Consider the following 14,246-nt stretch of genomic DNA (forward strand, 5'->3'; position numbering starts at 1 on the left):
TTGTAAGGATGTATCACTCTTTTGCTATTTTATTGGCTTTAAAGATCTTCAGAGACGAATTATGGCAGATAATTTAAGGGTAAACGTTTATGACGCATATGCGAGTCATGCTGACCAATAAGTAAAAATAATGTGGCGTCTGCGCGCAGCTGACTGAAGGCGGAGGATTTCTCAGACGCTCGCGGCTCGCGTAGTGATCGCGTCGTTACCATGGCAGCAGAGTTAGTAAACTCCCCCGTTGCCATCGGTTATCGATCCGCGGAAGAACCGCTGGCGCGTGACTGATCTGAGGGAGTCCTTCGGCTTGACGCTCCGTGACGCGGCGCTCGCGTTACCGGGAGACCGAAGCTCCAGCTGTTCTAGAATCGATCAGGACGCGTTATGGGAACGTTCGGGAGCGCCGCGGTCGGTCTGGATGAGGAAGAGGAAGAGGAGAAGAAGCGCCGGGAAGTTGAGCGTCTTCCTCCACTGCTCGAGGACGAGGTGAGTTTGATTGATTGATTGATTGACAGGTGATTGACAGTCTCTCACGAGGACATTTTGTAGAAATGCTGATATCACAAATGTTTGTTTATTAATATAACATTCCACGAATCCCTAAATTACCAAAAAGTGCCAGTATATATATATATATATATATATACACACACATATACACACATATAACATTATTATAACACTAATATTTTAACAAATAGATAATTATAAATAAAAATTATTACATATATGTACATTTAAAATATATATGCAAATTATATATTAAATATATTTATATACAAATTTATGTTCTTTTTTTCATGTTACTATGGTAATACCATGTATGTTTTTTTTTAACTTTGAATATGATACCGTGTAAATGCTATGGTACATGAATATTGTATTCTTTACTATACTATGTGGAAGGAGGTTAGCGGATGGGTTAAAAAATGGCGCATTAGTTTAAAATATATATTTTATGTAAAAATGAGAACTAATGTTTGAACTCACACTAATGAGTGAGTGAGTGTGTGTGCGTGTGTGTGAGTGTGTGTGAGTGTGTGTGTGAGTGAGTGAGCGTGTGTGTGTGTGTGTGTGTGAGTGTGTGAGTGTGTGTGTGTGTGTGAGTGTGTGTGTGTGTGTGTGTGATTGTAGGGAGGTTAAGGAGAAACGCTCTGTTCTCACGGGAGATTGTCTATTTACGGGTTTGTGCCCTTACAGCTGCATGAGACGGCAACTTTATGCCCTATAAACGCGTTATTGTTCAGCTCCAGTGATGAGTTTTTGAGCTACTGGTGAATAAACACGCTCTTTTCTATGAGAGTGCAGTCGTGTGTTAGTCTGTTGTGTTGCAGTAACTAAAAGTGACAACAAAAACAGTGCAACCGTATCATTTATTCATACTGCAGTGCATGCTGGGAAGCTAAGAGCCAGCATTGCAATATGCACGTGACATTATTACGGTTAAAGCTGCAGTGTGTGATTTCTGTGCCTCTGTACTGTAAATACAGCATCACTAAATGCAATAGGAATAATAATGATTGTTTTTAGTTTGTCAGGTGAGTGAATGAGTATGTAATTAGTCATTAATCTACAATTATACAAGCTTTTACATATAATAATGAGGATTTTACAGCATAATACTGTGACTTCATCTCTTTGGGCCTGTTCTCAGTGAAACTACTTTTACTACTAACGTAAAAATGACAGCAATTAGTCATTTTTAATCAGTCTAAAATGCTATTTAGAAAATATTATGTTACTTTATTACATGCTTTTGTCCTACTCGTATAGTACTGTTATTTATCTGTTTAGTTATTTTAATAACATTTTTGAAAGGCATCTGTACAGTTACTTGTGTAAAGACACAATTTATACTGTGAAAAATTAATATGATAAATATGTCTAGAATATTTTGGATAATATTTAGTTTCTGTTAAACTACTCTATTACCCTACTTATAATAATGTTGTTATAGCACTTTATTTGTTTGTTTGTTTATTTAAATATATTTTTTATTTAGTATTTATTTTAATTTAATTAGCATTTATTGATTATTTATTTGTTTGTTTACTTTATTTTAATCCAATTGTTTATTTTGATCTAATGTTTTAATTATTTTAATCAAATTTTAAAATATTTTTTAAAGGCATCTGTATAGCTACTTGTACAAAAGACCCCATTTATTCTGTCAAAATAAATATTTAATGTATAATATTATTTGGAAAATATTTAGTTTCTATTCAGTTACTTTAATACATGTTACTTTCATACTCATTGTTATTGTACTCAGTTTATTTATTTATTTTTTATTTACTTATTTTAACCATTTTTATTTATTTTTTCCTCTAATTTTGATTATTTATTTTTATTAATTTTTTTTATAATTATTATTTTGTATTGTTTGTTTATATTTAAACTTTTTCTGCAAACACTTTTTTTCTGTAAATATTTCCTCAGTTTGAAAACCCCTGGATATTTGGATATTCATTAGTGAGCCGTTTCCATTTAAACATGGTGCCGATATGAAAAGAGGCACGAAAGACATTTGTTAAAACCACCTCTAGGGCCTTTTTACGGACTATGTACATCACTTCATCACTGAGATGGGCTTGTTTCTGGATCAGAAATCAGATCCTTCTGAAGCAGCAGAATATTCATTTGCTATTTATTAAGCAGATTATGCAGCAGTGCAAAAGTCTTCAAGGATCTTCTTGCAGTAAGTCTGCTTAGGACTCCCATCTGTGAAGATGCCTCTGTTATCTAATCATGATTTGATTATTTCCTTATGAAGGAAAATGAGTATGCATGGAGTTTAGTTTGTAAACACATTAGTAACTGCATAACAATGTCCCAGCATCATGTCAGTGAGGCGTTTTCTTCAGAGTGTGTGAAAATGTAGTTTAGACCCGACTGGAGAGGACAGCTGTCCTTCACACATCTGCCAAACACACATTCCCCATGGAAATGAATTTAGGAATTTGAGCACAATGATGTACAGATTCTGCTGACATCATAGTGGAACGTATTAGAGGATGTTACAATCTGTGCTTTGTAATCCGTGGAATATTCCACTGGAGTTAATAGGTCGCTATGGAGACGATGGAGTTTTGTACTGTATGTGTATGTAGATATAGATGATTTAATGTTTTTGAAAGAAGTCTCTTCTGCTTACCTTGGCTGCATTTATTTGATCAAAAACACAGTAAAATTGTGATATATTATTACAATTTAAAATAGCTGTTTTCTATGTGAATATCTGTTAAAGTGTAATTTATTTCTGTGATCAAAGCTGTATTTTCAGCATCATTACTGCAGTCTTCAGTGTCACATGATCTTCAGAAATCATTCTAATATGCTGATTTGATGCTCAAGAAACATTTCTGATTATTATCAGTGTTGAAAACAGTTGTGCTGCAGTGTTATTTTACTATAATTGAGATACTGTTATAGTTTTGATCAATATTTTGAATCAGGTTTTATCTTTATATTGTCAATTTTCATCTCAATTTTATTAAAATGAAAATGGACAATTAATTGTAAATATATATATATATATATATATATATATATATTAGGGGTCGACCGATTATCGGCGCTGATATTAAGCTTTTTTATGATTACACGTATCTGTGATTTTCAAAACCGATTTGCAGATAAAATAATTTAAAAGCATTTAAAGAGTTTTTGTCAGAGCCCTTATTATTCTTAATTTTGACATTAATTTAAATTTTTTCACCAGACATATATATCTGTTCAAAATATCGGTTATCGGTCTACATGATCTGTAATAATCGGCATTGGCATCGGTCCTGAAAAACACATATCGGTCGACCCCTTATCATATATATATATAATTACATTTTTGTTTTAGTTAATTATTTTAGGACATCAACTATTTAAACAAAAATAAAATAAGAAATGTACCAAAAAGTTATTTTTTTTTTAATGGTTTTAATTTTTGGTTCAGTTTTATTTTTAGTTAACTTTAATATCCTGTTTTGCTGCTTCATATTTTTGTGGAAACCATGATACCCTACCATTCAAAAGTTTAGGGCAAGTAAGAAAAAAAAAAGTTATTCATCGAGGACACATTAAATCGATCAAAAGTGACAGTAAAGACATTTATAATGTTACAAAAGCTTTCAATTTCAAATAAATGCTGTTCTTTTTCTATTCATTTGTGAATCCTGAAAAATAAAATGCATCACAGTTTCCACAAAAATATTCATCAGCACAACTGTTTGCAATATTTAAAAAATTTTTACTGTATTTTTGATCAAATAAATGCAGCTGTGATGAGAAGAAGAGACTCTCCAAAACATTAAAAAACATTAATTATTCAAAACTTTTGACTGCTGATGTATGTGGGTGTGTGTTCACTTGCTTTTGACTTTTGCTGTTAAAATAATAAGTGCAAACATGTTTTCACTAGTAGACGCTTGAACCCATGCATGTGTGCATTTGTGCATGCATGAGACTGATCTCTCAGTATGTGCTCTCCATCCTCAGGAGAACGTGTCTCTGGCTGATATTCTGTGTCTGCGGGACGGTGGGCTGTCGGAGCAGGAGTTGTGGGCGGTGTGTGTGGAGTGTGTTTGTTCTCTCCAGAGCATCGGCCTCTCGCCGCTCTTTCACACCCTCTGCGTTACGCCCGACACGCTGGCCTTCAACACTCACGGTAATGTGTGCTTCATGGAGCAGCTCAACGGTGAGTCACTAGCTGCATGAGTCAAACTAACACTCAGCGAAACATTGCTTTTAATGCATACTGTATCTCTAATGGACGGTTTTGACAGACGTGTTCTTTTGAAAACGAGAGCGCTCTGTCTTCTTCATAAGTGTGATTTTTCATGTGCACCTCACATGTGTGACACGTTGTGCCATTGTGTAGATAATGGATGCATTTGTTTGCATAATGATTAACAGATACGACACCCTCCCACGAGTGTAAAAAGTATTAACTGGTATTTATGATTATTTCACATAGAAGGACACACGTATTGAATTGTGTCTGCACCAATTAATTTGATCACATGGCTACTTTAAACAGCTTCATTAAGCCTTTAGCCCAAAAGAGCGCATATTTAAAAAGATAATGATAAATTCTCATATGTTCATGCTAGAGGTCGACCGATAGTGGATTTTACCGATACCGATAGCTATAGGTTGGACCACACTGGCCGAAACCGATTAATCAACCGATAGTTTTTAAAATAACTGAACGAAAACTAAAATAGTGCTTTACTAATAAAAAAACAGTACTGAACCATACTTTGTACATGAATAACAATATTATTAAATATTAATCATATATTGATCATTAAGTTCATTAACTAATGTTAACAGAAGCAACTTTAAATTTAAAAAATGTATTAGTAGATGTTGAAATTAACACACTCTAACTAGTTGGCCATCTTTAAATCTCTACACAAAGGCAATAGCATTGAAATTACATACATATGGATATTGTATGTATACTCTCACACTTATATAATCAAAATAACAAAATATGGCAGTTGCACACTGGGCAAAAAGTGCAGCACCGCGCCAACAAACAGCCAAAGGCGTCAGTGATTCCACCTCTAGAGGTCACTCTCGTACTGTATAATGACAGCAGAGCTTCTCAGCCGCTCCAGCATCGGACGCAATCCGGAAAACTATCAGCATGGATCTTTGCTGATAGTTCCAGCAATCAACTATCTGTGCCGATTAATCGGCAAAACCGATACATCAGTCGTCCTCTAGTTCACGCCTAATTTCTTTACTGTTAATTTAATGTTCAACTAAATTATGTGATCTGAAGTTTTTGAGCGTTCTCTCCCATCTCACTGCCGTCACACATAGTGGGGCAGAAATGTCATCAAAATGATAAAAAAAAAAAAACCATTTAATGAGTTTCTGGTTTTATAAAATATGCCTGTGATATAGGTCTTAGCTTATCGCACAAGCAAGAGTCCTGTTTTTCCGAATATCTGCACGATTGCAAATGTACAATAAACAACATGTTACTGAGTAACTTTCAGACAAAATTCAGTTTTGCTCCGTGGAAAAGAAAACGGAACAAACAGCAGAAGCGCTGCGTCTCCGAGCAACACGGAGTTTTGTTCCTCAGCGTTACACGGAGCAGTAAATGATTCAATCAGGCTATAAGTACAGTCGTTTGCAAAGTTAAATTAATTATAGCTTTTTAAACAAACCGGTTGATTTAAGGATTCAACTCATTCATTAAGTGTACAATAAACAACATGTTACTGAGTAACTTTCAGACAAAATTCAGTTTTGCTCCGTGGAAAAGAAAACGGAACAAACAGCAGAAGCGCTGCGTCTCCGAGCAACACAGAGTTTTGTTCCTCAGCGTTACACGGAGCAGTAAATGATTCAATCAGGCTGTAAGTACAGTCGTTTGCAAAGTTAAATTAATTATAGCTTTTTAAACAAACCGGTTGATTTAAGGATTCAACTCATTCATTAAGGTAGTCACTTGCTGCCACCTACTGGCGGTTGTAGTTTCATATTTAAAAAAGTCGCTTATTATTGCATTTTTGCAATAATTTAATATTTCTACAATTAAATGTTATATTTAAACTTAACAAAAACGTAACTGTGATTTCATTTGTTTGTTAATAGCCAACATGTCTTTTTATTCTGATTGAATTTATTGATTAAATTTAAGAATCTGGCTTAAGTGGACACAGGTATGACAATACATTTTTATAATACTAATACTTTTTTTTGCTCAGTGTTATTTCAGGGTTTTGAAACATAACCTCCAGCCCAGGGGCCCCTGACGCCTTAAATCCTGCCCTGTGTACTGTAGATGAGTTTGTTTCTTCATCAGGTTTGGATAAATGTAGCATTGCATCACTTGCTCTGCAGTGAATGGGTGCCGTCAGAATGAGAGCTGATAAAAGCATCACAATAATCCACAAGTTATCCACAGCACTCCAGTCCATCAGTTAACAAACAGAGAAGACAAAAGCTGAAACAAATCCAGCATTAAGACGTTTTTAACTAAAATACATTGAGTCCATAATCCATAATAACGCTTCCTCCAGTGAACAAAAAACAAAAAACTAATGTATTTCTCATTGTTAATGTTAGTTAATGCAGTGTTTCTCAACTGGTGGGTTGCGGAGTGTACAGTCAAAGAAACAACATCAACAACAACAAAAAAATGTAATTCTAAATGATTTTCTGATGCAAGACTTTTATTTTGAAAGACATGCGTGAAAGCTGTTGACACTTCTGTCAGATGCAGTTTAATAAGTAAAGAGTGGCTGAGAAAAACGCACTGTCCTGATTCAGTATCTGCGGTCAGATGAGATGTTGTCAGGCTTAATGTCAGTCTCATTATTCTATCGTTATTTTCGTAACTTGTTACGAAATAAAAAGTCTCTCACCTCAGAAAAACTAACTATCCTGTCCTGTCAGATGTTATACTTTGCTCGTAGCGCGCGCCGTATATCGCTTCACTAAAGCGCAAAAGAAACTACGAGCATGCAACGTGTGAAATAAAAGTACAGTACTAATAAACCACATAACTGGTGCTTCGTGTGTTAGCTGGGAAGGATTTGCATATATGATATTAATTCTATTCAGGAGCAGTTTTCATGTTTCATTAACAATTGTTAGTATTGTGTATTCACCATGGTAACTGCTGTTTCCATAACCCAAAAATACCATGTTATTTTCACTTTGTGTTATTTTGTAGATGTTTAAATGACTGTGGTGGCTCATACCAACTTTTTATTTTGAAAGACATGCGTGAAAGCTGTTGACACTTCTGTCAGATGCAGTTTAATAAGTAAAGAGTGGCTGAGAAAAACGCACTGTCCTGATTCAGTATCTGCGGTCAGATGAGATGTTGTCAGGCTTAATGTCAGTCTCATTATTCTATCGTTATTTTCGTAACTTGTTACGAAATAAAAAGTCTCTCACCTCAGAAAAACTAACTATCCTGTCCTGTCAGATGTTATACTTTGCTCGTAGCGCGCGCCGTATATCGCTTCACTAAAGCGCAAAAGAAACTACGAGCATGCAACGTGTGAAATAAAAGTACAGTACTAATAAACCACATAACTGGTGCTTCTTGTGTTAGCTGGGAAGGATTTGCATATATGATATTAATTCTATTCAGGAGCAGTTTTCATGTTTCATTAACAATTGTTAGTATTGTGTATTCACCATGGTAACTGCTGTTTCCATAACCCAAAAATACCATGTTATTTTCACTTTGTGTTATTTTGTAGATGTTTAAATGACTGTGCTGGCTCATACCAACTTAATTGTATTAACAAAAACTAGTTTGGGACAGCTATTTAATAGCCTTACCTTATAGGCTGTTTATTCATTAGTATTAGTCATATTCTTACAATTTATGAGCATGTTAAGTAAAGAAGGACGGTACTTGTGTGTCAATAATGGTTGTGAAAAAAAAATTGCTTTTTTTAAAAAAATTTTTTAATTTTTTTTACAAATATATAAATATAATTTGCAAAAAAAAAAAGCTAATTTATTTCACAAAAATTGTGGGTCGCGGATTGATGAACATAGCCAAACCAGTTGAGAACCACTGAGTTAATGCATTAACTAATGGGACCTTATTGTAAAGTGTTACCTGTAAACTTACTGTAAAATACCATCAAATGTATGGTTTTCACAAGTAAAAACTATGAATTATCATATAGTTTACACAGATCTAATTGCAATTTTTATTCATGATTATGAATATTTATTATTATTATTATTATTACTATCAAATCAGAAAATTTAAAATAATTGTAAAATAAAAAATAATTTTTAAATTATTTAAATGTATATAATTATTATTATTATTATTATTATTTTACATAAAAACAGTAAAATTAAAATACTATTTTTTTTCCTTTGCTTTCAGATGTTAAATCATAGAGCTTTTATTTTTGCAGAAAACTGCAGGGAAACTTCTCTTTTCAAATGTTTCTCGTTTGTTCAGATTTATAAACGCTTCTCATTACGAACTCGACAATGAAAACACTGTCATCATGAGCGGCTCACGTGAAAACATCACGGTTCAGATTACATTTTTATATGATTACAACGCAGTCTTTGTGATTTGATAAGTGCACTAAACCACATTGTTATAAAAAAGTGATCAGCCAACAGTGTTATATATACTCGCCAGTGCCGATTTTTACTCACATTTGGCGCTTGGCGAGTGTTAATTATAGACCCTGGCTGTTGAACAAATATCCTGTAATACATGAAACATAGTCACTGTATGTCTTCCAGTGTACCGCTTCTCTAAGCCTGTGAAAATCACAAATGTAAGTCCAAAACCATCAAGAGGAAAGGTCTAGATCTGCTTCAGGTCTCACAGGTGAAGATATGAATGAGAACTATATAAAAGCAACTAATGGTTTCGTCCTCTAGCCCATTTCTCAAAGGCCACGCCGCATGCTGTCTAAATATACCGGTGAGCTCCTGTGCCGGCGTAACCCTGAGGAGTTTCTGGAGGATCTGACATACTCCGGAGGAGAAAGCCTGACCTATTTCAGCCGCCGAGCTCTGCAGAAGCATCTGGAGGAGAATGTGAATCCTCAGCGTGGCCTAGTTAGACTAGGACTCACTTACTTATTTACAGAGAGAAAGCAAAGTGATTAAACATCACCGCCAGAGCGTTTGATCGTGTCTGACTGCTCTTTCTGAGAGAACTATTATTAGAGCCACATGCATCTGCGCATTTGCTTTCATGCACGTATTATCAGTTTGTGTGTTTTCTAGCTCTCATGAGTTTTTGCAGGTGGCTTTTGCATGGAGATGCATCGCTCACATTCGACTGTGTTTGTGAAAGTGTAAGAATCTAGTTGGTTTCTCTTGTTTTGTCCTTGTTCTCAGATGATCCTGACGGCTGTTTTGTTCCTCCAGAGTTTGATAAGACTGGAAACACGTTTGAGGTGAGAAAGCATGAATCCAGGAGCTGCTTGAACTTGTTATGAACCTATGTTACAAATGTACGGTCGTACTGATAACTTATCCTGAAAGACCAACACAGAGGGCATGTACAAAAAAATAAAAATAAATCATGTTAGTTGCATTAGACACCAAGGTTATTATATTAAACAAAAATAAAATAAACACAAAATAAACATTTTTGTTACTTGAAATACATGTAAAATAAATGTTGAAATAAAATAAAATAAAAATAATGTATTTAAAAATAAAACAAAATAAAAATAATGTATTTAAAAATAAAAAAATTCAAATAAAATATAAAAGTTTTATTTATTTAAAAGTTTATTTATTCCCATTTTCACTTGGTTTAACATGTGCTAAAATAAATGAAATACACATTTATAAAAACTTTCTAGACATTTAAAAAAATAATAATGACAATACAACAGAATTACTAAAACTTTAAGTAAAATTAAAGTTAAAACAGAAAATACAAAAATAAAAAAAATAATTCAAAATATTAAAATAAACTGTAATTGTATCTCGATGCTAAGCGCGCTTTAAATAAAAAATAAATATATATATATTTTTGCTTGTCATGTTAATTGCATTAGACACCAAGATTATTATAAATAACTAAAACTAAAACCATGAAAAAACATTTGTTACCTTTTAAAAAACAAAAAAATACTTACTAATAAAAATGACAAAAACACCACAAAATTACTTAAACCTAAAATAAAATTAAAATGGAAATGGAATATATATATATATAAAAAATCATAATATTAAAGGAAACTATAGTAGTATCTTAGTGATATTAAATAAAAAAGAAATTATTAATTGTTTGTCATGTTTATTGCATTAGACACCAAGGTTATTGTTAATAAAACTAAAACCATTAAAAACTTAAACTTATTTTATTTCAGCTTATTTCTCATTAACTAACATAATGTTCTAAAATAACTTAAACTGAAATTAAAAAAAAATTATAAAAACCAATAACTAATAAAACTGACAAAAATGCAACACAATTGCTAAAAATGTAAGTAAAATTAAAATGATGTATTTTTTAGGAATATTACAGATCATAATATATCTATAATAGGTAATTCTGGAAGCGATGCTGCTGAATAACCTGTGATCTGTCAGATCTGGATTGGGCTTTTCTCAGATGCACAGATATGATATTATATGAATCATGAGCCCTGAGGACTGTGATCTGTGAGCCAAAACAACTTCAACTTCCAGATAATTACACACACTAGCACAAAGACCTCCATGCCATAATATCATATGCAAACAACCCACTGGCTTCTATATTATATGTGGATATAATCCATAACACTATACTGTACTAAACATCAAATGTGTAAGAACCACGAGCCAGAAAGACTGTAGGCGGCTTGCTTTTCTGAGATGGAAAGACCTTACGTAATGTTTCTTTTAGTGGGAAGGAACAGCTTTTTATTTTAAACACAAGTTGATGATGTTTTCTGTGTGACTATTTTTGTTGTTTGCCACATTTCTGATCTTGTTTTGATGGAAAGGCTGATTTATTATTGGAGGGTGGCTGAAAGAGGCCACACTATTTGATGGATAGTGCAGACGGCTGCATGCGGACCAATAAAACAACTGATAAATGAGAAGAAAATATCGTCTGATGGAATTTTTTTTTGCATGTTCGTAACAATTTTAATATTTTTATTTGCATAATCATTAAATAATTTTAATTTTAATCATTTTGGAATTTTAATTTTATACTTAATATTCTTCTTTTTTTCAGGTGGAGGCTCTTTTTAGCATGTTTATTACATAATTTCATAGTTTTTATACTTTTATATTTTTTGCAATTAATGTTAATTACATAATTTTATAAATTTTGTAATTTTAATTTGATACTTCATGTTTATACATTGTTTATAATGTGACTTTTTCTTTGTTTTTGATGTTCATAACATAATTTTAATAATATTGTTTGCATGTTCATTACATAATTTTGTAATGTTAATTTCATATTTCATTTTTATACTTCATATACTTTTTTTCAAATTTAGGTATTTATTTATTTTTTATTTATTGCATGTTTATAGCATAATTTTAATGTCATTTTAATAATTTTTAAATGTAATTTCAATAATGTAGTCATTTTAATTTTATGCGTAATTTTTATAGTTCATATGTATAACTTTTTCTTTTTTTTTTCGGATGGAGACTAGACTTTTTTATTTAGCATAATTTTATTTATTTATTTGCATCTTCATTACCTAATTTAAGTAACTTTGTAATTTTAATTCTATACATCATATACGTAATTTTTATGTTCATGTTCATTGCATTATTTCATTATTTTGTTCATTTAATATTTCATTTTTAGGGTGACTTTGTTGCATTTTGTCCTCGGACTACAAAAGAAAAATAGCCTTTGTTTTATTTACTGAACTAATAAAATAAAGAAAAAATACATTTGCATTTTTTATTGTACAAAAAAATCAGATTCATAATGCACAAGATGATACGTTATAACTTCATGTAACCTATTTTATCTAGTGGACCAAATGCAGGTTTGCAAACTGAAAATATTTAAATGCTGGCAAGAAAATATTTGTGGTTGGCACAAAATGTTTTTTTTCTATGTCTCTTTCTCTATCTCTCTCAGGGTCACATGTTCTCGTTAGGCTCCACCCTGTGGGCGGCGCTGGATTATGTGTCAGAGGCGGAGCTGCAGGTGGAGTTGAGTGAAGAGAGCAGGTGTTTGCTGAAGCAGATGCAGCGAGAGAAACCTGAGGATCGACCGCGACTCCAGGTTCAGCACAGTCTAGTCAAATACTTCTCATTGTTAATATAACAACAATTTACATAAATTTTATATTTACATTAAGTTAAACTAAATGAAAATAGTAATGTTGCCTTGGCAACTAGCTGAAGGGGGGGGTACAATGCTGTTTCATACATTCAGAGTTGTTTACACTGTTAAAGAGTTGGATTCTCATGCTAAGCATGGACAAAGTTTCAAAAAACAATTTAGTATTTCTGTGCCAAAAATCTTACTTCCGGGTTCGTACAAGTTTCGGAGAGTTTTTTTCGATCGTGGCTCTTCATGACGTAAACGAGGGTGGAACTCCTTATATGGGCATTTCTCCCGAAAAAATCCGCCCCCGCACGCATCGACCAGAGCGAGATCGCGCCCATCAACGCGCTTCGTCCGGCGGCAGCGCTACACGGGACTTGCTCGGGAAGAATGTCTCCAAAGAAGTGTGTTTTTGGTTGTAAGGGAAAGATGAGAGGCAGTATAAAATGCGGTGCACGCGACAATTACGTCAGATTCTTCTCCTTCACTTTGCTGAATAACCTAAGAATATGACTTATAAACTATTACAGCTCACCTAAGGTTCGCTCATCAGAGGGCGGTGCCTGGATTGCTGCTCCTCTGCAGCGTTCAGGTGAGTATGACATTTTTCTTCAGATGCCAGATGAGTCCGTCTGCCCTCCGCCGCCCACACTGGTCAAAAAGCGCGCCATGCAAAGCAATGAGCCTCGTTATGCCGAGGCGCGCTTTCCAGCAGCAGACTGCGAGATCGAGGTCTTCTTTGGCACACGGCTCATCGCAGTGCAGGGACACCAGGCCCGCGACCACTGCTGCCTGGAGCCGGATGTGCAGAGAAAAGTGTAAAGGGACCCGGGAAGAGGCACCACGGCAAGCGGAGGAGCCCGCGCTGTGACTCCCGCCCGCCGTCAGCTGCCAAGCCGTCGTCCTGACAGCCCGGAGAGGAGGGAAGAGTAGCCTACGCGATCGGCCCAGCCCCCAAGCTGTCTCAAAATTGTTCAAATTTGTGTTTGATGTGTGTGTGTGTGATCATTAAAAAATGCATACATGTGCACAAAAGAGCTCTTTCCTCCTCACTCAGTCAATGTAGTGCCGCTCGCCCCGCCTCAGAGCGGTGCAGAGCCGCTGGTCACACATGTTATAGTCGCACAGCACTCGCCGGCGCATCCAACGACCAAGCCGCTAAAGCCGCTATTTGGGCTGGCTTTGGCCCCGCGCATTTTTTCGAAGTGCATGGACGCAGCTCTCGCCCCCCTCAGATCGAGTGGGATGCGCGTTCTCAATTATTTGGATGATCTTTGCTCAGTCACGGGACACACAATAGACAGCCATATAGACAAACTGTTTCGTCACTTGGAGTTCTTGGGGCTATGTGTGAATGTGCGTAAGAGCATTCTCGCCCCGAGTCAGTCTATAACGTACAGTATCTGAGAGTGTGCTTCGACTCGGTGGAGATGCGCGCTCGCCTCTCTCGGGAGCGCTCGGCGGCCATTTTGTCTTCCCTGCA

The 14,246-nt window shown here is 34.7% G+C and overlaps 1 protein-coding gene across 1 annotated transcript in view; it reads left to right on the plus strand.

The window, feature by feature from the left end:
- Positions 1–325: 325 nt before the first annotated feature.
- LOC107720849 (protein very KIND-like) overlaps positions 326–14,246 on the plus strand; it is a 66,491-nt gene continuing 52,570 nt past the window's right edge. Inside the window, exons 1-4 of the mRNA XM_016528683.1 lie at positions 326–483; positions 4,489–4,687; positions 9,856–9,914; positions 12,572–12,718. Coding sequence (XP_016384169.1) covers positions 382–483; positions 4,489–4,687; positions 9,856–9,914; positions 12,572–12,718 — 507 coding nt within the window. The 5' untranslated portion in view covers positions 326–381. The remainder of the gene's footprint in view (positions 484–4,488; positions 4,688–9,855; positions 9,915–12,571; positions 12,719–14,246) is intronic.

The sequence above is a fragment of the Sinocyclocheilus rhinocerous genome, unplaced genomic scaffold, assembly GCF_001515625.1.
Source record: "Sinocyclocheilus rhinocerous isolate Xijiao unplaced genomic scaffold, SAMN03320098_v1.1 scaffold5941, whole genome shotgun sequence".
In the NCBI taxonomy this organism is placed as follows: domain Eukaryota; kingdom Metazoa; phylum Chordata; class Actinopteri; order Cypriniformes; family Cyprinidae; genus Sinocyclocheilus; species Sinocyclocheilus rhinocerous.